The sequence below is a fragment of the Pelophylax lessonae genome (genome assembly GCF_965119305.1).
Source record: "Pelophylax lessonae genome assembly, chromosome: 5".
Taxonomy (NCBI): Eukaryota; Metazoa; Chordata; class Amphibia; order Anura; family Ranidae; genus Pelophylax; species Pelophylax lessonae.
Window position 1 is genome coordinate 175,396,927 of NC_138772.1, and position 25,647 is coordinate 175,422,573.

The 25,647-nt window shown below is 42.9% G+C and overlaps 1 protein-coding gene across 1 annotated transcript in view; it reads left to right on the top strand.

Annotated features, from left to right (window-relative positions):
- Positions 1-16,198, top strand: part of LOC309556067 (prostatic acid phosphatase-like) — a 163,292-nt gene extending 147,094 nt beyond the window's left edge. The window contains exons 10-11 of the mRNA XM_082258379.1: positions 7,293-7,465; positions 16,064-16,198. Of these exons, the coding sequence (XP_082114505.1) occupies positions 7,293-7,465; positions 16,064-16,182 (292 nt within the window). The 3' untranslated portion in view covers positions 16,183-16,198. The remainder of the gene's footprint in view (positions 1-7,292; positions 7,466-16,063) is intronic.
- The last annotated feature ends 9,449 nt before the right edge of the window (positions 16,199-25,647 follow it).

Here is a 25,647-nt window from a genome sequence, read left to right on the forward strand (position 1 = left end):
CTCCAACGGCGTAGGATGGAGTCTAAGAACGACCAGGAAAGCATGTCAAACGCTTTGCGTATGTCTAGGAAAATGAAGCAGGTCGGAATGCGGCAGGTACGAGCTGTGTGGGCTAGGAGTGTGGCTCCTCATATATTGTCTCCTGCTTGGTGGAGGTATTTTCGGACATTAAAAGAAAAAAAAATTCTTTCTATTTTTTATTTTTCACAGGTACTATTGTGGAGGGATCTGGGGGTCTAAAGGACCCCAAACCCCTACTCTGCACTTAAAAGCATTCAAAACGCCAAGTTTGGCTGTTTTGATTGCTCGCATTTTTTTTTAATTTGCCACCGAGTACCTGGAAGTGATGACATGACATCTCTTCTGGGTTTTTTACATGGAGACCCGATCAGAGCCGAATGCGGCTTTGATCGGGTCTTCTCTTCGGCAGCCGTGCAGGTAGGATGCCCGGGTCTCCCGGTGGGACGGGAGACCCGGGCGAGCCACGGAAGGTGGCGGGAGGGGGGAGATGTCCCCTCCCACTACTTGTAATGACAGCCGAGCGGCTTCTCAGCTGCATCGGTTGTCATTACAAGACAGCCGACCATCGGCTATGGATGCCGGTACCAGGGAGATGCCTCTAGCTGCAGGCATCACTCCGATACAAGCACTTTCCCGAAGTATCGGCAATATCGGTAACCTCCTGGTGGGCCTCCCATAGAGTTAGAGGGGAGACTTCTGAAGTGCTGTTGTTAATTATGTAATCTTTAATGGCTTTTTCAAGGTCTTGGCGGTGGGTTGGGTTGGTCAGCAAGCTATCATTGATAGTCCAGGAGTGGTGGTTAGGTCTAGGGACTAAGGAGGAGAAGGAAGTGATAACCGCATTATGATCAAACCATGAGCAGAAGTTAGTGGGGAGGTGCTGTTATTGATGAGAATGTGATCTATATGGGAAAATTGCTTATGAGGGTGGGAATAAAGGGTGTATTGGCGTCTGGCATGGTTCTGTTCCCTCCAGGAGTCTAATAGAGAATATTGGTTCAGGAGTTGCTCAAAAGAGAGGTGCTGGGCTGTATGCTGGGTTGGTGATTTGTCCAAAAAGGGGTATAGAACCCGGTTTGAGCCTCCACAAAGCAAGAGCATTCCTTTTCTGTGAGAGGCAACTACTGATAGTAAATGGGAAAGAAAGGGAACCGGATTTCTGTTGGGAGCATAATAAGAGACAATCGTCACTTCACTATCCAAGAGATTGCCAGAGAGGATTAGGTAGCGACCTTCTGGGTCTCTGAACTCCCCCAGGGGCATAAATGATGTGTACCGATGGAATGCTACAAGAACCCCCCTTTTTTTTGGTAGGGGCAGAGGCTGTGTATACTTGGTGATATTGACAGCCAAAGAATTTAGGGTTGAGTTAGTTGAGAAGTGCGTCTCCTGTAGACAAACCACTCTGGCTAAGATGGGTGAAAACGTGCTTTAGTCTGTTTTGCTGGGGCTTCGAGGCCCTGCACATTAAGTGTTGGACATAAAAAGGAGGTCGTCATTAGTATCTGTAGTATGTCAATTTTGGTTCACTAAAAACCTTGGAGTACCTCCCTAGGGAGGGGGGGGGGGTTCAAGCAGGAGGAAGAAAGGGGAGTAGAGGGGGGAGTAGATGGGAGAAGTTATAAGCACTACAGAGAGAAGGGAAGTGACAGAACTGGAGGTCCGAGGGTGTAGAATCTTCTACTTTGCCACTGGACCTAAAAAAAATAAGGAAAAGGGGGGAGGAGTAGTCCAAGGAGCACCTGGTTATGGAAAAAAATTTGGGATAACTTCAATTAGTTTGGAGGTGGGGCACTGGAGAACTAGGTGGGGGAGCAGTGAACTTTCTCCAGGACAATTGCAGCCTTAAAAAAACAGACATTAATACGGTAACACAATACCGTAACACACAAAGTTCAACTGAACGAATATCATTGTATTTCCAAATCGACAATCAGGGAGCCTTTGTGGATTACTCGATTGTCCTAGGAAGCAATGGAGCAGGTAACATTAGTAAACTAGAGTTTGTAGTAACAAAAATAAACCATTGAGCTTAGATCTAAAACATGCCTCAATAAATAGAGGCATAAAAGCCCCTAGGTTGAGACTAAGTGAGATCAGGATAACTTCACAAACTAATGATAAGATGAGAGATTATATAAAACAACGTGGTAGGCTTTAAAGCAGGATTTTTCAAGTAGTTGTTGTGACACGTGTGAGCCTGGATCTCCTCACCTAACATGGGGGGGGGGGTCAGTGCCAGGTTTCAGGGAGTCACCAAGAGGGATTTTGGGGGACAAGGGCTACAGATGCATTAGGAGTAAGGACGACCTTGGTTACTTAGGGCAGGGAGTACCGATTATTTTCTCTGTGGAAGAGTAAGTGGAAGCCAAAGCATACTGAGCCCTTGAGACACCCAAGAAACCAGACTACATTATTAGCAAATAAAACCAATACAAGTTAGGGGAAGGAGGGGTGGGGACGGTGGAGGGTAGGGGGTAGTGGGAAGGGGTGGAAGGGGTATGAGGAGCCGATAGGGGAGCTGTAGGCATACAGCTTACATAGGTTAGCGTTAGCAGTTGAATGTATTGGAGAATACAGTTCAGACGTTTTTGGAAGAGAACATTGAATGGATACCGTTCTAAAGGTGTCACCTACTGGGTTTGTAAGGTTGACATCTTGAAGAGGGAAGAGAGGTTGATACGGGGGGAATACCCCTAGTTAACAGGGCAATAGTGTCAGTCCATGGAGTCTTCTTCTGGAGCCAGACCCAGTGAAATGTAGCGTCCTCGTTTGTTGGCACTGGACTTAGTTTGAAGACATGAGGTAGTTGGTGTCTTCTTGGGAGAATTGGAGGCTGCTCTGCCCCGAGAGACCTCAGCAACAGATTCGGCTGGCAGGAGGCGTAGATCTTGGTGTGTGGCCTGGAGGTCTTCTACAGATTAGGATTGATAGGAGGTTCCTTTGTCAGAGAAACGAATGGCAAAGGGAAAATGCCAGCAATATGCGATGCAATGTTGTTGTAAAATCTGTAGGTAAGGCTTCATAGCAAGAGTTATCTGGGGAAGAGGTCCATATGTGGAAGTGTTTAGTCAAATCAGTCCAAGAATGAACTTAATCTGTGTTGGATAAACATAGTGAATCTAAAATAACTTAAAATTCCTGAAGGTATGTTATATGTGAAAAAAATATAAAAAAAGTCCAAATAAATCTATAGCAAATTGAAGAAGATGTAGATATCTTGCCCTCCGTTATGGTGGTAGATAAGTGCGCTTACCAGAATAAGTGGGCTTACGCTACCCTACGGTACGCAAGTCAATTGGGCCAAAAAGTTGATGTAGGAATACTCTGAAGAAGGTGTCGTCAGGACTTATTTCCTGGATATATAATCTTCAAGAGGTAAAAGAGGAGTCCCTCATCCAGACCGGGCTGTTGTAAGCAGCAAAAAAAGTAAAATTTATATAGTGTGATACCGCTAACAACAATGTATCACATACGTGCATGCATATATCACTCAAACACCAGGCAGAAGTGTAGGGTAATGTGAATAATGGAATAAGGACCATTCACAAAAAACAATTAACCGAGGTGAAGTGCAGTAATTAGACCAACCCGTCACCAGGTATGAAAGTTAAGATATGCATTTACCAGAAATAATAAACGATATGACTCAATAGCATATATATATATATATATATATATATATATATATATATATATACACAGTGCCTTGCGAAAGTATTCGGCCCCCTTGAACTTTTCAACCTTTTGCCACATTTCAGGCTTCAAACATAAAGATATAAAACTTTAATTTTTTGTGAAAAATCCACAAGTGGGACACAATCATGAAGTGGAACGAAATTTATTGGATATTTCAAACTTTTTTAACAATTAAAAAACTGAAAAATTGGGCGTGCAAAATTATTCAGCCCCCTTAAGTTAATACTTTGTAGTGCCACCTTTTGCTGCGATTACAGCTGTAAGTCGCTTAGGGTATGTCTCTATCAGTTTTGCACATCGAGAGACATTTTTGCCCATTCTTCCTTGCAAAACAGCTCAAGCTCAGTGAGGTTGGATGGATAGTGTTTGTTTGTGAACAGCAGTTTTCAGTTATTTCCACAGATTCTTGATTGGATTCTGGTCTGGACTTTGACTTGGCCATTCTAACACCTGGATATGTTTATTTGTGAACCATTCCATTGTAGATTTTGCTTTATGTTTTGGATCATTGTCTGGTTGGAAGACAGATCTCCGTCCCAGTCTCAGGTCTTTTGCAGACTCCATCAGGTTTTCTTCCCGAATGGTCCTGTATTTGGCTCCATCCATCTTCCCATCAATTTTAACCATCTTCCCTGTCCCTGCTGAAGAAAAGCAGGCCCAAACCATGATGCTGCCACCACCATGTTTGACAGTGGGGATGGTGTTTTCAGGGTGATGAGCTGTGTTGCTTTTACGCCAAACATAACGTTTTGCATTGTTGCCAAAAAGTTTGATTTTGGGTTCATCTGACCAGAGCACCTTCTTCCACATGTTTGGTGTGTCTCCCAGATGGCTTGTGGCAAACTTTAAACTACACTTTTTATGGATATCTTTAAGAAATGGCTTTCTTCTTGCCACTCTTCCATAAAGGTCAGATTTGTGCAGTATACGACTGATTGTTGTCCTATGGACAGTCTCCCACCTCAGCTGGAGATCTCTGCAGTTCATCCAGAGCCTCTTGGCTGCATCTCTGATCAGTCTTCTCCTTGTATGAGCTGAAAGTTTAGAGGGACGGCCAGGTCTTCGTAGATTTGCAGTGGTCTGATACTCCTTCCATTTCAATATTATCGCCTGCACAGTGCTCCTTGGGAGACTATCACAGTGCAGGTGCATTTATACGGAGACTTGATTACACACAGGTGGATTCTATTTATCATCATTAGTCATTTAGGTCAACATTGGATCATTCAGAGATCCTCACTGAACTTCTGGAAAGAGTTTGCTGCACTGAAAGTAAAGGGGCTGAATAATGTTGCACGCCCAATTTTTCAGTTTTTTATTTGTTAACAAAGTTTGAAATATCCAATAAATTTTGTTCCACTTCATGATTGTTTCCCACTTGTTGTTGATTCTTCACAAAAAAATACAGTTTTATATCTTTATGTTTGAAGCCTGAAATGTGGCAAAAGGTCAAAAAGTTCAAGGGGGCTGAATACTTTCGCAAGGCACTGTAGCAGCCAAACTGAATTACTCGTCCAAGGAAGATGCTAAATCCGCCAACGAATCCTTAACACTTAGGATCCCATCACCACGGAAAAGACACCCTATGTGTATGTTTACCAGATGATGTGAACCTATAATACCATAGTATACAGGCTAAACAGATTTTATAGATATCATCCACATGCAACCGATTGAAGGTCCGTGAAGAGGAAAATCAGCCAGATACGTGGTATTCCATCACCAAAATAAGATAAAAACGAGATACTCTTGCCAATGCCAAAAATAATAGACCTGTATTACCATACAGCAGACAGGTCAGCAAAGCATAGCAGGTAAAAACATGGATTCCTCTAAGTAGCTGTTCATAGGGAATAGGCAGAAGGCCTCACAGATATAGATGGATGTAGAATGATAAACTCCGCATTCAATGACCATGTAAGCAAGCCAAACAGAAGTACATAGTGTAAAACTGCTTTGATACGTTTTATTAAAAAAGGACATGTACTTACAGACATCCACAAGTAAACAGCATAATGGATTCAAAACAGGCCAATATGATGTGGCTGACGCGTTTCGTTTCATAAAATATTTTCAAAGCGTGTAGCCAACTGCTGCATACATATACATATATATACATATAAAGGCTACTGGCACTTTATGGCTGTTTAGTCCCGGTAGATGGGAAGCCTCACACAAGCATGACTTGCCTGGATGGCTTCACGCATGCGCCCCCTCTTCTGTGTTTTTCAGTCCTCGACCTAGACCACTGGCCACATATATTAGTGAGTAGTCAGACCAGCAGGCACAATCCAACTGTCTCGGAATGTCTTCTGGGCTATTTGTCCCCCTAAACAGGAGTGCCCTAGCATGAACAATTACGTTTAGGGCATAGGAGTAGGCAGAATGACCTGGGTGCAGACAATGGCAGCACAAACGAAAACAATAATCTGGCAGGGGTTTCTAACCTCCTGGATCACATTCATGAAAAATTCCTATTTGGGCCTGCTTTAAGCTGCCTTGTAGATATTGGATCATCTCCTGATTCAAACCAAAATATGTCAGATCAGGGAGTATATTGGCTGCAAAATGTTTACCTTAAATTAAAGGATAACCTATGGTTAGGTTGTCATTGGTTCATACTAAACTTGTGCTAAGGCTATGGACATTTAGGTATTCACACATTCTTAGGAAAGAGTATATGAGTTTTAAAATAAGTCTCTCACTGACCTCTGTAACTACAGGCACTTTGGAACAATTCATCCTCTAAGTAAAATCACTGAAGTTGTTTAAGTCATTGTCTATGATAGTTCAACTTCCACTAAATTTTATTTCTAGTTCGAACTTTTATTTTTGGTTTTAGATCAAGCAGAGAATGGTTAAAAGCCTTGTTTGCTGTCTGTTTCCTTTTTGGAATATTTCTTTTTAATTCCTGTTTTGGAGACAAAGCAGTTAGGAGGCTGAGTCCACCTTTGAAAACAGACCGAATTCCTATTTTGTAGGCTATGAGAAAAGTTAAGCAGCCTATAGATAATTTGATTTTCTTTCCTTCCACAAAGGCTTGAATTTTATGACACACTTTTTACTGTGCCCTGTGAGTAGGCACTGCTGTGTCACGCATTCCACAGAGCCTGCCTTCTGAATTACAGAGGTACCGAGAGGAGGAGTTTCAAGAGGTGGAATCGGTGCAGGAATCATTGCTTACAGGCAGTGAGGTTTTATGGGATATGTAGTCTTTAGAAATGAAAGTAAGTAGGTGAGGAGAAGCTGCAAAGCATGCAGGGAATCCAGAAAGTTGTGGATAGAGATGGCCAGCAGACAGGCAGCACTCACAACGTGAAAGGAGATTTTTCAAGTAAGCTTGTCAATAATACTGTAAGTATCATTTGTATGGCTATTACAATGCTGCTGTTATAAAATAAAAGTGTACATTGTGACTTTTGATCTCTTTTAACACTAACATACACTACCTAAAACAATATTTTAATTATCACATATTTACTGTTTATTGATCTACATGTCAAAAATTATACATGGAATTTTGCATTATGTGATAAAAAAAAAATATTAACTATTATATATTCAAATAATAGGACCTATATTGAGATGTACTATAGGAATGATTCTTCAGTTGAGCCGTACCCAATTGCTTTACCAGAATGTTCCCAGTCTTGTAGTTTGAAGCGTTTTACTGACCTAACATCCTCAATCTTTGTGCAAGACTGGAGAAAAGAATGTGGATTTGAAGATGGGAATAATCTCTCAGGTATGGTTACATCTTATATCTTTATATCTTTATATAACCAAGGTGTCAAATGTTATACTGAAAGGATTGAACCCTTTACTATACCATTAGACATTATGTTTTCCTTCACATTTTAAAATTTTCATGAAATAAACTTTTTTGGCAAACATATACTGTACATACTATGACCAACCTAAAGTAGAATTCCAGCCTAACACCAACTGGTCCTAAAAATGTCCCCTTCCTCCTCCTGCTACCTATACTGCCTATCACATGTAAAAAAAAAAAAAAAAAGTTCTGTATACTTGCCTATTTTTAGTCCTCTCCAGTCTGTTCACGTGATCTCCTGTGTCAGTGAGCGCCGGCTGCAAGGGAAGGGGGATAAGCTCAACAATGGCTGAGAATTCTAGGAGCTGTGACGTTGCTCGTAGGTATGTTCCATCCGTTGTCAGTGCTCCATCCTCTCCCCTGCAGCTGCTGCTGGCTCACACAGGGAAGCCAAAGCTGTGGATTTCATGACCAGAACACACTAAAAAAAGGTATGTATACACATCTTTTTTTACACAGGTCAGTCAGCAGAGGTAGCAGGAGGTGGGAGGAAACATTTTTAAGACTAGTTGCGTTAGACTGGAATTCTATTTTAATGTGGAACACTAAGCAAATAGTTAAATACACGTTTCAAATCTAGGTATCCATAAGACACAAATGAATCATTAATATATACATTCTTTTTTAAATGCTAGCAGCGTATGTACACAAATTTGACCTGGTATCAGCCTTTTACAGTCCCTGTACAGCATTGCTTGAGTGTGAATAGAAGAAGCAGCACAATAAGCCAATCAGCTCATGTGCTTACAAGAAGAATACTAATAGGAAGATAAATCACTGTGCTGCCTCTTTCCTCTGCCCAGTCACAGAGTGGAGGGTCCAGGACAACATAGGCTCAGAAGAAGTGGCTTGAATAATACTAGCCATCAGACTGAAGGCAATTTTTTTGGCTGAAGTTCTACTTTAAATACATATATGTTTTAGACCTGGGTCACGACCAATGCATTTTTTGGTGATTTTTGCAGAAACCCACTACAGTCAATTGAACATGGTTTCCTATGGAACATGTTCACATCTATGCTTTTTTCAGCCGCTGTGTTTTTGGAAAGGATCATTGACTTTTTTAAGCACAAAACATTGCTTTTTGGTTCCATAGACTTCAATGGAGAGGCTGCACAAAAGCATGTAGTGCATTTTTGCCTTGATCTGCATTTTTTAATCTGCCCAACAACAAGTTGGCCAAGTTTGCAAAAAAAATAAAAGCATGCAAAACACAATGCAGTAAAATCATGTGTGCAAAAACACACAGCAAAATGCACTGTAGAACTCACCAATCGCAAACTGCAAAAATGTGGACCAAGCCTAACCTACCAAAAAAGTCATAGTTTTGGCATCATTTTGGCCAGCAATTCTTGTGATATACACACACCTCTCCTTGTCAGCTACATTTTGACTTAGTATTAATGTTTTAGGTCAGCTGGGTCATTGAATAGGAGTGATGATACTGACTGATGGTACAGTGATCAGATGAGGAGGTAAAGAGGTAACATAGGAAGCTGCATTGCTGACATTTGAAATAAGTGTTTCATTAACAGACAGTGCAGTGTGGCAATCACATTACTGGCTGTGCAGATTTACAAACCTTTTGGCATGTAGAACAATAAACATATATAACTACATGCCTAGTGTTCTTCTTTAATCAAAATAATAGATCATTTATGCTTGCTTTTTGACTTGGGCCCCTTTCACATGGGGCAGATCTGTTTGGACGGACTGGTTGAACCCAGTGGAAGGTGGATGACAGGTCTTGTCTGTTTTCATCTGATCCCATCCGATCCTACCCGCTGAATGGATGGCAAACATATCGCCATCCGTCTGTTTTCAGCAAATCTTGTCGGATCGGATGCCAGGTAGGTGTCAGCGGACACCTTTTCTGCATTGTAAAGCAACCCAAACCTATAAGTATATCACATCTCATAGCAGGGACTATGCACATGGGTTGACTGACCATCTTACCTTATAAATCTTTGAGCCCCATATCAATGCAGAAAACATTACAACAAGCTTCCCCTATCCCTTTTAGCAGATGGGACTGTCCTAGAACACTAGCTACTGTATATAGAGAACTTCTTTCCAACTAAGGCACATGCACAGGGGCACATTCCTTACAGCATAAACATGCTGCCTATTTTGATGCCCCCTGGTGCTGGATACAGCGGCCCATAGACCTAAATGGATGTAGGTGACAGTATGCAGGTATGAACCGCTACTTGTTTAAATAAGTGATTGCAGACAGTCTGCGTTCTGGATCTTATGTCCACATAAATGCGCCGTAGCAGCACATACCTGATTGCTGCTGCCTACACAAATTCATGTGTTTAGATGGCTGTAAACTGTATCAGGGGTTCCCAGGCACCAAAATATGCAGCTTTACACTGTAGATAGGAAAGCACCCGTGTGTATAAGCCCATAAAGTTAAAAAAAAATTTAATTGTCAGTTTCTATTTTCTGTACCCTATCATTTGGCTGTTATATTGATTCTATAAACAGAATTCCTCACTAATATTAACTATTACATGCATTTTTGCCTAAAATTAGAGGGTTTTTTTATCTTTCACATCTTTTTCCGGTTTAAAAGACATGCCTATATTAATCATTATAGGTTACATTTGTTTATTGCATAGAATTATAATAATCTGTTTAAGACTTAGGTAGTGAGCTATATAAACTTGCAAGAAGAAAGGGAGGAAGTCGGAGAAGGAAGTAGAGCTATATCTTTTTAAACATTAACAGTACTCAGCAATTAAGGTGTCTAAAAATACATTAGAATTTGACTTTGACATAATTTATTAGGACAAAAAAAGTATCCAAATGAAATGCCTTCCACACTCACATTTCACTTTTTTTTTTTTACAAAAATGTATGATTTCATAAAAAAAACATAGGACTGTAATACAATTGAAACCAAAAATAATAAAGGCAAACACTTTAAAACTAAACTCAATCACCCCCCCCCCCCCCAGAATGCAAGGGTTAAATGCTCATTAAATTTAGGGTGTTTTGGAAGAGGATTTATTACTTATCTGACTCCCTGCTCCAGTTGGCTTCTCATTTCATGCTACCAGTCAGCCACAGCCCCCTCTGTAAGATGCTCCTGTCCACAGTTGTGCACTCACCCCCACCATGTACAATACATGGTTATTAGCCCACAGGCCACAACTTTCGGGAGAAGAGGGGAGCACCAGAGCCTGTTGGAGCAGGGAGGCACGGAAGGGATTTTGCACCTCCCTAGCATTTAAGCCTTGCAGTGTGTGTGTGTGTGTGGGGGGGGGGGGGGATAGTTGTCCAAAGTTGGGCTTTAATGCACAGATAAAATAAGTGTATGTGAGCTGCCTTACAACTCAAATGAAGTGTAGGTTTGTTCACCTAGTTGTATGATCTTGGCTAACAGCATAGGAAGATTGGCAAACCTCAATTTTCTTCATTACAGTTAAGTAATACAGGTTGGTTACCATTTTTTTTTATTTTGGATATAGTAGGGAGGGTTATAACCCCTGTCCAGTGGTGGGATTCAGCCGGTTCGCACCGGTTCGCACCGGTTCGTTGGAACCTGTTACTAACATTTCACAAGTTCTGCAAACCGGTGCAAGCCAGAGATCGGGCCGGTCCATCTGTCACAGGGTTGCAACTTGCCGCCCAGGCGGTAATTTACCGGCACAGCTGGTATTTGTGGATTGCCAGCAATTGCTGGTATTTGTATTGCAGTATCTGTGTGCAGTAGACTGTGTGCAGTGGTTGCTAGGATGGCCAGCCGACTGGCATCTAGCAACCAGTGACATGCAGAGTAGAAGAGGACCCAACATGCACTGCAAAGGAGGATCTTCCTTGTCCTCCGTGCCTGGGTCTGGCTCCACCCACCTCCTCCCTGCATCTTCACAATGCGGCTGCTGCAGAAGGGAAACTGCCTCAGAGCAGACACAACTGATGATTTGGTGAGTCTCTCCCTCTCCTCTCTCTCCCCGTCCTCTCTCTCTCTCCTCTTCTCTCTCTCTTCTCCTCCTTCTCTCCTCTCCCTCCTTCTCTCTCTCGCTCCTTCTCTCTCTTCTCCTCCTTCTCACTCTCTCTCCCCCCTCCTCTCTCGCTCTCTCTCTCTCTCTCTCTCTACCTTCCCTCTCTCTCTCTCTCTCTCTCTCTCTCCTCTTGCTCTCTCCCCTCCTCTCTCTCTCTCTCCTCCTCTCACTCTCTCTCCCCCCTCCTCTCTCGCTCTCCTCCTTCTCTCTCTCTCTCTCCTCTTGCTCTCTCCCCCTCCTCTCTCTCTCTCTCTCTCTCCTCTTTCTCTCTCTCTCTCCCCTCCTTCATCCCTCTTTCTTTCCCTCTCTCTCTCCCTCTCTCCTTCCTCTCTCTCTCCTCTCTCTCTCTCCCTCCCTTCATCCCTCTTCTCCTCCCCTCTCTCTCTCTCCCTCCCTTCATCCCTCTTTCTTTCCCTCTCTCTCTCTCTCCCTCCTTCATCCCTCTTTCTTTTCCTCTCTCCCTCCCTTCTCTCCTCTCTCTCTCTTCTCTCTTCTCTCTCTCTCTCTCTCTCCCTTCATCCCTCTTTCTTTCCCTCTCTCTCTCTCTCCTCCCTTCATCCCTCCTTCTTTTTCCTCTCTCTCTCTCTCTCTCTCTCTCTCTCTCTCTCTCTCTCTCTCTCTTCTCTCCTCTTGCTCTCTCCTTCTCTCTCTCTCTCTCTCTCTCCTCCTTCTCTCTCTCTCTCCCCCTCCTCTCTCGCTCTCTCTCTCTTCTCTCTCTCTCTCTCCTCTTGCTCTCTCCCCCTCTCCTCTCTCTCTCTCTCTCTCCCTCTTTCTCTCTCTCCTCCTCTCTCCCTCTTTCTTCCCTCCCTCTCCCTCCCTTCATCCCTCTTTCTTTCCCCCTCTCTCTCTCTTCCCCCCTCTCTCTCTCTCTCCCTCCCTTCATCCCTCTTTCTCCCCCTCTCTCTCTCTTTCCCTCCTTCATCCCTCTTTCTTTCCGCTCTCTCTCTCTCCCTCCCTTCATCCCTCTTTCTTTCCCTCTCTCTCTCCCTCCCTTCATCCCCTTTCTTTCCCTCTCTCTCTCCCTCCCTTCATCCCTCTTTCTTTCCCTCTCTCCCATCTCTCTCTCTCCCTTCATCCCTCTTTCTTTCCCTCTCTCTCTCTCTCCCTCCCTTCATCCCTCTTATTTTCCTCTCTCTCTCTCTCTCTCTCTTCTCTCTCTCTCTCTCTCTCTCCTCTTGCTCTCTCCCTCCTCTCTCTCTCTCCTCCTTCTCACTCTCTCTCCCCCCTCCTCTCTCGCTCTCTCCTCCTTCCTCTCTCTCTCTCTCCTCTTCTCTCTCCCCCTCCTCACTCTCTCTCTCCCCTCCTCTCTCTCTCTCTCTCTCCCTCCCTTCATCCCTCTTTCTTTCCCTCTCTCTCCCTCCCTTCTCTCTTCCCCTCTCTCTCTTTCCCCCTCTCTCTCTCTCTCCCTCCTTCATCCCTCTTTCTCCCCCCCTCTCTCTCTCTTTCCCTCCCTTCATCCCTCTTTCTTTCCCTCTCTCTCTCCCTCCCATCATCCCTCTTTCTTTCTCTCTCTCTCCTCCCTTCTCCCCTCTTTCTTCCCTCTCTCTCCATCTCTCTCTCTCCCTTCATCCCTCTTTCTTTCCCTCTCTCTCTCTCTCTCCCTTCATCCCTCCTTATTTTCCTCTCTCTCTCTCTCTCTCTCTCTCTCTCTCTCTCTCTCTCTCTCTCTATCTCTATCTCTATCTCTATCTCTCTCTCTCTCTCTCTTCCTCTTTCTTTATCTCTCCTCCCTCCCTTCATCCCTCTTTCTTCCTCCTCTCTCTCTCTCCCTCCCTTCATCCCTCTTTCTTCCCCTCTCTCTCTCCCTCCCTTCATCCCTCTTTCTTTCCCTTTCTCTCTCTCTCTCCCTCCCTGCATCCCTCTTCTTTCTCTCTCTCTCTCTCCCTTCATCCCTCTTTCTTTCCCTCTCTCTCTCCCTCCCTCCCTTTATCCCTCTTTCTTTCTCTCTCTCTCTTCCTCCCGTCATCCCTCTTTCTCCTCTCTCTCTCTTTCCTCCCGTCATCCCTCTTTCTCTCTCTCTCTCTCTCTCTCTCTCTCTCTCTCCCTCTCCCTCCTCTCTCTCTCCTCTCCCTCTTTCTTTCTCTCTCTCTCCTCTCCCTTCTCCCTCTTTCTTTTTCTCTCTCTCTCCCTCTCTCCCTTCATCCCTCTTTCTTTCCCTCTCTCTCTCTCTCATCCTCTTTCTTCTCTCTCTCCCACCCTCCCTTCATCCCTCCTTTCTTTCCCCCTCTCTCTCTCCCCCTCCCTTCATCCCTCCTTTCTCTCTCTCTCTCTCTCTCTCTTCTCTCTCTCTCTCTGTCTCTCTCTCTCCTTTCATCCATCTTTCTTTCTTTCTCTATCTCTCTCTCTTTCATCCCCTTTCTTTCTCTCTCCTCTCTCTCTCTCTCCCTCTCTCTTCCTACCGTCATCCCTCTTTTCTCTCTCTCCCTCTCTCTCCCTCTCTGCCTCTTTCTTTCTCTCTCTCTCTTCCTCCCTTCATCCCTCTTTCTTTTTTTCTCTCTCTCTCTCTCTCCCTTCATCCCCCTTTCTGTCCCCCTCTCTCTCTCCCCCTCCCTTCATCCCTCCTTCCTCTCTCTCTCTCTCTCTCTCTCTCTCCCTCTCTCTCTCTCTCTCCTTTCATCCATCTTTCTTTCTTTCTCTCTCTCTCTCTCTCTCTCCTTTCATCCCTATTTCTTTATTCTCTCTCTCTCTCTCCCTCTCTTCCTCCCTTCATCCCTCTTTCTTTCTCCCTCTCTCTCTCCCTCCCTCCCTTTATCCCTCTCTCTCTTATACTCTCTCTCTCTCTCCATACAGGGGAAGGGGGGAGGTTGCTGTGTCCACCACCACTCACTGATGTACTAACTCCCTGCTTTTAATGTAACCACTATTGGACCAGAAGATTTCCCCCATAATGACCAGGCCATTTTTTGCGATTCTTACTTAACTGACAATTGACAATTAACTGACAATTGCACGGTCATGCGACGCTGTACCCAAATAAAATGAATGTGCAGTTAACCCCGGCCAGGCAAAGTGACGTACCGGTACGTCACTAGCCTGTCACTGGCTTGTGAGCCAATAGCTGAGTCGCGCGCCCGCCCCGGCTCGATCCCTAACAAGTCAGTGCGTGTGACCGGCGGACCCGATGCCCGCCGGTCACTCGCGATCGTTCCCCGGGAAGGGAGAAAGGCAGGCGGCAAATGTAAACAAAGCCGCCTGTCATTCTCCCTGTGTAAAAATGGAGATCAGACGGTTCTACTATGTAGGACCGTTGATCTCTGTTTTTACAGTATTAGCCATGTCCATTCACAGTTAGAAACACGCCCCTAGGACAACACTTAACCCCTCCCTCTCCAATACAGTTAACCCCTTCCCTGCCAGTGTCATTTTTGCAGTAACAGTGCATATGTATAGCACTGATTACTGCAGTAATGTCACTGGTAATCCCAAAAGTGTCAAAAATGTCAGTCAAGGGTCCGATCTGTCCGCCGCAATGTCGCAGTCCCGCAAAAAAAATCACATATCGCCGCCATTACTCGTTAAAAAAAAAACACCAAAAATGACAAAAATCTTTCCCTTTGTTAGTAAACGCGATAGCTTTTGTGCAAACCAATCAAAATACGCTTTTTGCGATTTTTTTTTTTACCAAACATATGTAGCATAAAACAAATTGGCCGAAAATGTTAAAAAATTTAGATTTTTACTTTTTTGGGGGGAATTTCATATAAAAAAATGTGAAAAATATTGTTATTTTTGCAAAATTTACGCTCTTTTTTTGTTTATAGCACATGATCAAAAAATCGCACAGGTAATCAAATACCACCAAAAGAAAGCTCTGTTTGTGGGGAAAAAAGGACCTCAAATTTGTTTAGGTACAGCGTCGCACAACCGCGCAATTATCCGTTAAAGTCATGCAGTAAAAAATCGCTAAAACCCCCTGGTCAGGAAGGGGGTAAAATCTTCCGGGGCTTAAGTGGTTAAAGGGATGAGGTGGCAACCATAGCCATTCTATATTAAACAACCTATAAGATCTACTCTGACATTGATCATGACCACAAGCATGGTTGAATGTTTTTAGTATAGATTGCAGTTACAACCGGCTGAGCTGACAGCAGAGATGTACAGCGCTATTTATTAAAATAATCACAGCTAATAATTGCACTGATTAGGAATGACAATGTGTACTCAGCATCAGTCTTCTATTTCAAATATTACATTGATGTGTGTAAAGTTGGCCGAAAGCAATCTATAAATTAAACTTCTCCCCTGATTACATGGATTCTTTCTGCTTTTTAGATAAAGTCAATCGAAACGATTGAGAAATGAATGGGTGATCTCAAATTCACCAACAGGGTGTGCTGTGAGCAAAATATTTGAGATGACAGCTAATAGCCTGCTCGGGATAAGGGATATTATTGAGTACAGGGATCTGAATTAGCTGCAAAATTTCCCTGCAATAAATATATTGTATGTTGATCGTCATTTTTTTATGGTGTTTAATTTAAAAATGTGTTTATTTTTCCAGGCAAGGTTAAAGGATTGACCATTGCTGTGATTATCCTGGCCATTGCATTAGTTGGTCTTTTGGTCGTGTGTCTTATCTGTCGGAAACAGTTGATGAAGGAGCGTTATGACGCAGTATGAGGAAATCTTTGGAGAAGCACTCAGTATTATGCCATTAAAACTGATGTTATATTAAAATGACCGTGCGTTAAAAACAAGAGAACAGACTACTAAACATTTGGCACCAAGGCGGATAAAAAAGAACTATCACTGCTGCTTTCTCATCAAGAGGTCACACAAATCTGCAACAAAACATTATGACGTGAAATCAGAGGATGTGCTTGTATTTGAGTTTTTGGATGGTGCTTTGGAGAGCAAAAGTGACCGCCATGTTTGCTAAGTGTGCAGATTACATAAATGACTTCATGTACTGCAATATAAAGTAGGAAATTCACAAGATGAATGAATCAGATTTGCACTGATGGCATCTCTTGCTAAGAAAGTGTTCAGTACATATGTATTACATAGCAAATAACAAAGAATCCCCAGTTATTCGGAACCCAGGATGTGGGTTGCCATTGTCCCTATGAGGTAAGAACAAAAGGCAAAGGAACCCCCTATATGTGGGATTGTGTAGGCTACCACACATCCAATTGTGTAAAAATAAAATTGTTATTAATACAATACAAATAGTGGGTAGTGTGACACATCATGTGTCTGCTTACAAATATATACAGTAACATGCAAAATGAACAATAAGATAAATTAGAGCTAAATACATGAAATATTAAAATTGAAAAACACGGCTTACAATGAATGTTAATCACAGGTAAAAAAGTAACAGTGGAAATCCTCCAAACCGTGTTTGGAGGATTTCCACGATGTTACTTGACTGCTGATAAGCTTAGGCCCATTCTGACCAGTTATTACGAACACAAGACCTTGCCCCCCCAGAAAAGACACACAGACTTGTTTAAGTTGGAATTAGGGCAAGGCCACAGCTTTATTGAATTTTTCAACTGTAACAATATTAAATTAAAATTACCACATAACGATGCCAGTCACGGTCTATACCGTGAGTGTCAAAACAAACACAGATAGTCTAATAGGCCTATATCCACCATCAGTGCGAGACAGGCATTAAACTGATCCCAGACTTAAACTTTAGGGCATGACCCATAAAGGAATATCCATCGCAGGTAAAACTGCCAACAAAGCTGTGACAAATTTGCAACGGGTGGTTGGGCAACTCTTGTGACGTCAGAAACTCCTCAGAGTGGTTGGACGTGCCCTTGCGTAGCCCCTTTTCTAGAGCTTAGGCTCCACCCCATCACCTTGTGCCTTAGTGGCCAATCCCGTCAAATCCACTTAAACTCCCCGTTTATCACAATGCCCACATAGCTGCCAAGCTTCCATCAGTCAAGGCTCCCTTTCCCTAGAGGATGGGGTCAAGGGGCCTTCATTTACACCAGTGATCAACATTCATTGCAAGCCGTGTTTTTCAATTTTAATATTTCATGTACGTAGCTCTAATTTTCCTTATTGTTGTTTTGCATTTTTTTTTTAACACAATTGGATATGTGGTAGTCTACATAGTCCCATCTATAGGGGGTTCTTTTGCCATTTGTTCTTACATAGCAATAATATACTTTATATATTTTAGCAATTGTTTGTTGATGGAATTGCTATCACAGCTAGCAATGGAAATGATACCTTTGATGCAGGCAAACTGCTCTTGTTTATGGCCCTAGCTTTAATGTTCTCTGCAGTGGGTGCAAGCGAAGGGTGCTGCCATTAGGAGATGGCCATGCTCATCACAGGCGTAGAACTGCAGACACCTACATGAGGTTAAGCGCATAGAGTATGCACAGCAGATTATGCCCGATCCAGGACTTATATACAAATTTCAGCACTGGGCTGTCTGGGCAGTGTTCCCTATTGAAGGTATGTGTTTTAACCACTTTAGCCCTGGAAGATTTTGCTGCTCAATGACCAGGCCACTTTTTTCAACTTGGCACTGCGCGGCTTTAACTGACAACTGCGCGGTCATGCAATGCTGTACCCAAACAAAATTTACGTCCTTTTTTCCCACAAACAGAGCTTTTTTTTGGTGGTATTTGATTACCTCTGCGCTTTTTATTTTTTGCGATATTAATAAAAAAAGAGCGAAAATTTGCGAAAAATTTACATTTTCTACTTTGACTGTTAAAAAGTATCCAATATATTAAATTTTTGTCATATATTTAGGCCAAAATCTATTTAGCTACATGTCTTTGACAAAAAAATTCTCAATGATCGTATTTGTATCCACTTTAAGACCGGAAGATTTTACCCCCTTCCTGACCAGGCCATATTTTGCAATTCGGCACTGCGTTACTTTAACGGGAAATTGCGCGGTCGTGCGACGCTGTACCCAAATGAAATTTACGTCCTTTTTTTTCCCCACAAATAGGGCTTTCTTTTGGTGGTATTTGATCACCTGTGCGATTTTTTATTTTTTAAAAAACAATATTTTTTCACATTCTGATATATAACATTCCCAAAAAAGAAATTTAAAAATCAAACTTTTTTAACATTTTAGGCCAATTTGTTTTCTGCTACAAATTTTTGGTAAAAAAAAATTGCAATAAGCAAATTTTGATTGGTTTGTGCAAAAGTTATCGCGGTTTTACTAACTACGGGAAAGATTTGTCATTTTTTTTTTTTTTTACTAGTAATGGCGGCGATCTGCGATTTTTTTTTTTTTGCGGCAGACAGATCGGACCCCTAACTGACATTTTTGACACTTTTGAGGGGACCAGTGCATTACTACAGTAATCAGTGCTAAAAATATGCACTGTTACTGTATTATTGACACTGGCAGGGAAGGGGTTAACACTGTTGGTGATCAAGGGGTTAAATGTATGCCTCATGCTTACTGACGTGTGTGGGGCGAGGGGGTTCTGTGACAGAGACAGAGATTGCAGGTTCAGCTATGCTGAATCCTGTGATCTCTCCCTGTCTGTCACAGAGAAGATCCACCTGCTTTGTTTACACAAGTGGGCGGATCTCCTCACGCTTTCCCCGACGATCGGGGAAGAGAGGCAGTGATCACCGCCTCTCCTCCTCCGGGCCCGACTCCCGCTGTGTCTAAACGCATGCCGCCGAGACCACTAGGAGTCCAGCGACGTAGGTCTACATCGCTGGACCCAGGGGAGCCACTGTGCTGCAGTAGCAGCACAGTGAGCGGTTGGCAAGTGGTAAAGTTAGCTTTTTAGGGTATGGAACCTGGTGGGATTTTTTATAGAACTTAGGCCTCATGGACAATGAACGATTTTGCAGCTGCTTTGAGGGGCGTCAGGCTTTTTTTCCTGCCTTTAAACTCCACGGCACTTTGGCCTATGTGTCCATGCACACATAGACTTTTAGCAGCGTTAACTGGCAGGAGCTTTTAGAAGCAAAAAAAAAAAAAAACTCACTGCCCTAGGAGCAGTGGCTTTATGGCAGAAAAAATGCTTAAAGGGTAACTCCACTTTGGTAGGAAAAAAAATAGCAAATAAAGAAAAAACAATATAGCATATACAATTGTGGCACAAATCATATTGTAATTGAATGCGAATTTACAAATTTGTTTTATATATTCTCACTGTTGTTTCAATTCATCTAATTTACGATATTAGGTTCATCATTATTAGTATTGTTATTCATGTTTAGCGCTGCACATTTTGTACAAAATGTTATTAAAAATTACCTTTTCTTTTCGATCTGGACCCGCTGTAATTTTCTGAAAATGCAATGCAATATGGCTACCTGGAGTTGTTCTCTACACAGAATGTGTATTGACCACACCCCAGAAACATAATTTCCTGCTTGTGTGATTGGCTCACCGATTTTCCCAGAAGCCTGCACTAAGTCAGATTTCAGGCATCCCCTGGAACAAAAATTTCATTTTTGGTGAGATACTCCCAATAGGAACACGTCTAAAGGGATGTAGGCCCAGCAGCTTTCCTCATTAGTGCTCTGCAGCTGCCACAGCTGAATGATAATAATTATGAAACCACTCCCTTAGTTCCAGTGAAGGGAAAGACATTTTGGACAATTTCATGCTCCCAACTTTGTGGGAACAGTTTGGGGAAGGCCCCTTCCTGTTCCAACATGACTGCGCAACAGTGCCATACATGGATAAGCGAGTTTGGGGTGGAGGAACTTGACTGGCCTGCATAGAGTCCCGACCTCAGCCTGATAGAACACCTTTGGGATGAATTAGAGCAGAGATTGCGAGCCAGGCCTTCTTGTCCAATATCAGTGCCTGACCTCACAAATGCGCTTCTGGAATAATGGCCAAACATTCCCATAGACACATTCCTAAACCTTGTGGACAGCTTTCCCAGAAGAGTTGAAGCTGTTATAGCTGCAAAGCGTGGGCCAACTCAATATTGAACCCTACGGACTAAGACTGGGATGCCATTAAAGTTCATATGCATGTAAAGGCAGGCATCCCAATACTTTTGACAATATAGTATGTATTGCCAGTTACAGATGGATTCATCCCCAGATGGTATGATGGGGTATTTTATACAAAAGGCCCCCGACATATTTCGCAGGGACAAAGCCTGCTTCCTCAGGGAGAACTGGCCTGAATTTTTAAGGATTACAAACATAACAAGGATAAGCATCATACATGCTTTTAGAGCAAATGGAGAGGGTGAATATCCCTACTGGGGGCACAGACAGAAATTAAAACTGACAGGGGTTCTAATCCCGCTCTACTCCATCCAACATTTTAAATAAAAAAGTTTTGCCTTTTGTTATGCTTTTAGTAAATATGGCTGACTGGCAAAGTTGAGTATAAATTGACAACTAGATTATCTCACAGATTCAATTGTTAACCATGAGCCATCTTAATGCTTTAGAACAGTCTTTCTCAACCAGGGTTCTTTTAGATCAAAAGTTCTCAACTTTTTTTAACACAGAGAAACGCATGAAATACCTTTCAAGTATCAGGGAACTCCTGCTAATAATTACTCTGTCTACAGCTCACTGTACATTAGTGGCATAGTCAATTGGAAGATTGCTCCTATTTATCAGTCTGGGGATGGGGTAGTGTTAGATGCACTGGCAGATTTAGATCGACTCGACTAACAAATTAAAACCAAACTCCAGCTAGCAACACTTTTTTTTTTCCCTTTAGGATAAAGGTTTTTACGTAAATGAATAAAATCTGACCATTGTTAGCACCCCTGTAAATGTTTGTCTCATCCCTCTAATTGCCACTTATGCTGGCCAGCTTTGTCTATTAAAGGAAGTTGAAAAATAGGCTGTCAGGATCAACAGGTGAATATAAAGAAAAAAAGCCTAAAAAAGAAAACGAATCCAACCACCACATTGTCTTACATCAGTACACTGCAATATAATATGTTTTGTTCTTGTTTTGGGGTTTATTACTTCTTTAAACTGTGTGTTGAATTATAAAAACAAATATTTTTTTTAAAAAGCTAACACAAATGTATTATTTTATTATATAATATGTATAGTATATTTTAAAAGAACATGAGACTTATGGGCAAGCAAGGTATTGCTTATGTTATGGCTTTTTTGAAAAAAATGTGAAAATAAAAACATTATTGTGAATTGGTTCAGTCTCTAATTCCATTGATGTATCTATGCATTGATTTAAACGTTTAATTTCAGAACTTTTTCATTTAAAAAAGGCATCATATTCACAAGCCACCATATCTACCTGTAAATTTCTTTTATTTTTAATACACTTTGATATATAAAAATAATGATTGGACATTTTTTTTTGTAATTTCTTTATTTATCCAAAGTTGCATTACACAATACAAAGTAAGCATAGAAGAATACAATGATTTGAGACCATCTGTTATAGACAAGCAGTATGCAACATAAAAACTGTAGAGATAGAACCAAAATAATGGGACCTTTTAGTAACTTTCACAAATAAATTCCTTACATGTCAAAAGATACAGGTAGGGCTCTTTATTGCAATTACACACCCCATGGCATCCCTACACATACGCAACAAATGGCAATTCACTAACATGGTGCAGGAATCGTGCGTGCACATGGTTTGGTGAGACCATTCAAATGAATTGTCTACCTTAACATAGCATGGGACACAATGTGGTTTAATTTACCAGAACATAAAAGTGCGAATGGGCCCTAACAGTAACATTTTTCAGAAAATCCCCATTTTTTTTACCATTAGAAAGTAATCCATGAGCTCCAGTTAAGTGAGATAACATGACCAGTTTGTGAAGGCAGCGTGAAGCATTTTCTCCTCCTCCTCTCCCATTGATAAGACCGCAAATCCTAACTTTATAGCCAGTTACAAAAGGAAAGACCTCAACAGGGGCTGATTTGTGTCAGATATTTGACACAGCTAAGAACTGCATGGACACAATGATTTACATGACTTTTATCCCTGAGCCATCATTTCAGTCCAGAAACTAGATGCTGAATGAAGTCTAAAGAAACATGCTTCTGTAGAGAAAAGCAGATGAAGACTGTAATCTCGTTCAGAGATAATAAGTACCAAGAAGTGTTGCCCTTAAATATTGGACATATCGCTGTTCTCTTTCTCTCTTTCTCCCTACAGGACACAGAAGCAGCAGCAGAAGCCAATGGCTCCTGTTGCTGTCAATCAAATCCTGTGAGCGGGCAAGGCAGAGCTGTGCAGTGTGTGTCTATGTCTATGCATGTGCACAGCCTGGTTCAGGAGCAAGCCCGTGCGTACGCCCCCAATGCAAGCAGCTTGTTATGGTGGCACACACAGAAGAGGAGGAGCGCCGGTGGGGTATCCCAAAAGGGGCAGTTCAGGGCTGCTCTGTGCATGTTTTTAAGAGAAAAAGAAAAAATAGGAGCCTTTACAACTTTAATACATACAGTACTTGAATAGAAGGGTTTTTAACCACTTAACCTGGAGGATTTGGCTGCCCAAAGACCAGGCCCTATTTAGCGATTCGGCACTGCGTGATTTTAACGGACAATTGCGCAGTCGTGCGACACTGTACCCAAATTAACATCCTTTTTTTCCACAAACAGAGCTTTCTTTTGGTGGTATTTGATCACCTGTGCGATTTTTACTTTTTGCGCTTTAAACAAAAAAAGAGCGACAATTTTGAAAAAATAACAATATTTTTCACATTTTCACAATTCCCCCCCAAAAAAATGTAAAAATCAAAATTTTTTAACATTTTAGGCCAATGTTTTCTGCTACATATGTTTGGTAAAAAAAAATCGCAATAAGCGTATTTTGATTGGTTTGCGCAAAAGTTATTGCGTTTACTAAGGGAAAGATTTTTGTAATTTTTATTTATGTTTTTTTTTTTAATGAGTAATGGCGGTGATCTGCGATTTTTTTTGCGGGACTGCGATATTGCGGCGGACAGATCGGACCCTTGACTGACATGTTTGACACTTTTGGGGGTACCAGTGACATTACTACAGTAATCAGTGCTATACATATGCACTGTTACTGTAAAAATGACACTGGCAGGGAAGGGGTAACTTTATTGGTGATGCAGGGGTTAAGTGTGTCCCTAGGGGCGTGCTTCTAACTGTAAAGGGGTGTGGCTAGTGATGTAACCACAGAGACATACGATCCTACATAGCAGGATCGTATGATCTCTGTTCTTACATCAGGGAGAATGACAGCCGGCTTTGTTTACATTAGCCGCCTGCCTTTCTCCCTCTCCACCTGGAGATCGCGAGTGACCGGCGGACATGTTAGGGAACGAGCACCTCCGGCGGCGCGTGCTCGCAACCCAAGAGGCAGTCAGAAGAAAGAGAGAAAGAAAGAGGGATGCAGGGAGGGAGAGAGAGAGATAAAGAAAGAAAGAGGAATGCAGGGAGGGAGAGAGAGAGAGAGAAAGAAAGAGGGATGCAGGGAGGGAGAGAGAGAGAGAGGAAAAGAAAGAGGGATGAAGGGAGGGAGAGAGAGAGGGGGAAAGAAAGAGGGATGAAGGGAGAGAGAGATAGAGAGGGAAAGAAAGAGGGATGAAGGGAAAGAAAGAGGGATGAAGGGAGGGAGAGAGAGAGGCAAAGAAAGAGGGATGAAGGGAGGGAGAGAGAGGGGGGAAAGAAAGATGGATGAAGGGAGGGAGAGGGAGAGAGGGAAAGAAATAGGGAAGAAGGGAGAGAGAGAGGAGGGGGAAGAAAGAGGGATGCAGGGAGGGAGAGAGAGAGAGAGAGAGAGAGAGAGAGAGAGAGAGAGAGAGAGGAAAAGAAAGAGGGATGAAGGGAGGGAGAGAGAGAGAAGAAGGAGAGAGGAGGGGGAGAGAGAGGAGGCGAGAGAGAGAGAGAAGGAGGAGAGAGAGTGAGAAGGAGGAAAGAGAGAGAGAAGGAGGAGAGAGAGAGAGAGGACGGGGAGAGAGAGAGGAGAGGGAGAGACTCACCAATTCATCAGTTTGTGTCTGCTCTGAGGTCTTCTGTCAGGCAGTTTCCCTTCTGCAGCAGCCGCATTGTGAAGATGCAGGGAGGAGGTGGGTGGAGCCAGACCCAGGCACAGAGGACAAGGAAGATCCTCCTTTGCAGTGCATATTGGGTCCTCTTCTACTCTGCACATCACTGGTTGCTAGATGCCAGTCGGCTGGCCATCCTAGCAACCACTGCACACAGTCTACTGCACACAGATACTGCAATACAAATACCGGCAATTGCTGGCAATCCACAAATACCAGCTGTGCCGGTAAATTACCGGCTGGGTGGCAAGTTGCAACCCTGTGACAGATGGACCGGCCCAATCTCTGGCTTGCACTGGTTTGCAGAACTTGTGAAATGTTAGTAACGGGTTCCAACGAACCGGTGCGAACCGGCTGAATCCCACCACTGGACAGGGGTTATAACTCTCCCTACTATATACAAAATAAAAATGGTAACCAACCTGTATTACTTAACTGCAATGAAGAAAATTGAGGTTTGCCAATCTTGCTATGCTGTCAGCCAAGATCATACAACAAGGTGAACAAACCTACACTTCATTTAAGTTGTAAGGCAGCTCACATACACTTATTTTATCTGTGCATTAAAGCCCAACTTTGGACACAACAATCACCCCCCCCCCCACACACACACACACACACACACACACACTGCAAGGCTTAAAGAGGAAGTAAACCCTCCTCTGCAACTTTTACCTATAGGTAAGCCTATGATTAGGCTTACCTATAGGTACTGTAAATATCTCCTAAACATGTACCGTTTAGGAGATATTTACCTTACATGCAGCCAGTGACATCACTGGCGCATGCGCTCTGAAGGAACGGCCGCTGGTGCTGTTTCTTCAGAGCCCCGTGCCGTGACTGTCGGCTCCCGCACGTGTGCGCGGGAGTGACGTCACCGCGGCTCCGGCCAATCAGATGGCCGGATGCCACGATCCCGGAAGACGGGTGACTGGACATGTCCCCCGTCATACAGGTAACCACAGCAGTTCACAAACAATTTAGTTGGAATTTTTTTCCTGTTATTGACTGTGTAAAAAATTTATTTCTAATTACAAAATTACATTCGGTACAATGCGGGCATGGGTACATACCCCATGGTGTCTGAGCTGAAACTATGAAGTCCCTCCTTCTATCCTCGGTTTAAGCTCAAACCCCACTAGGA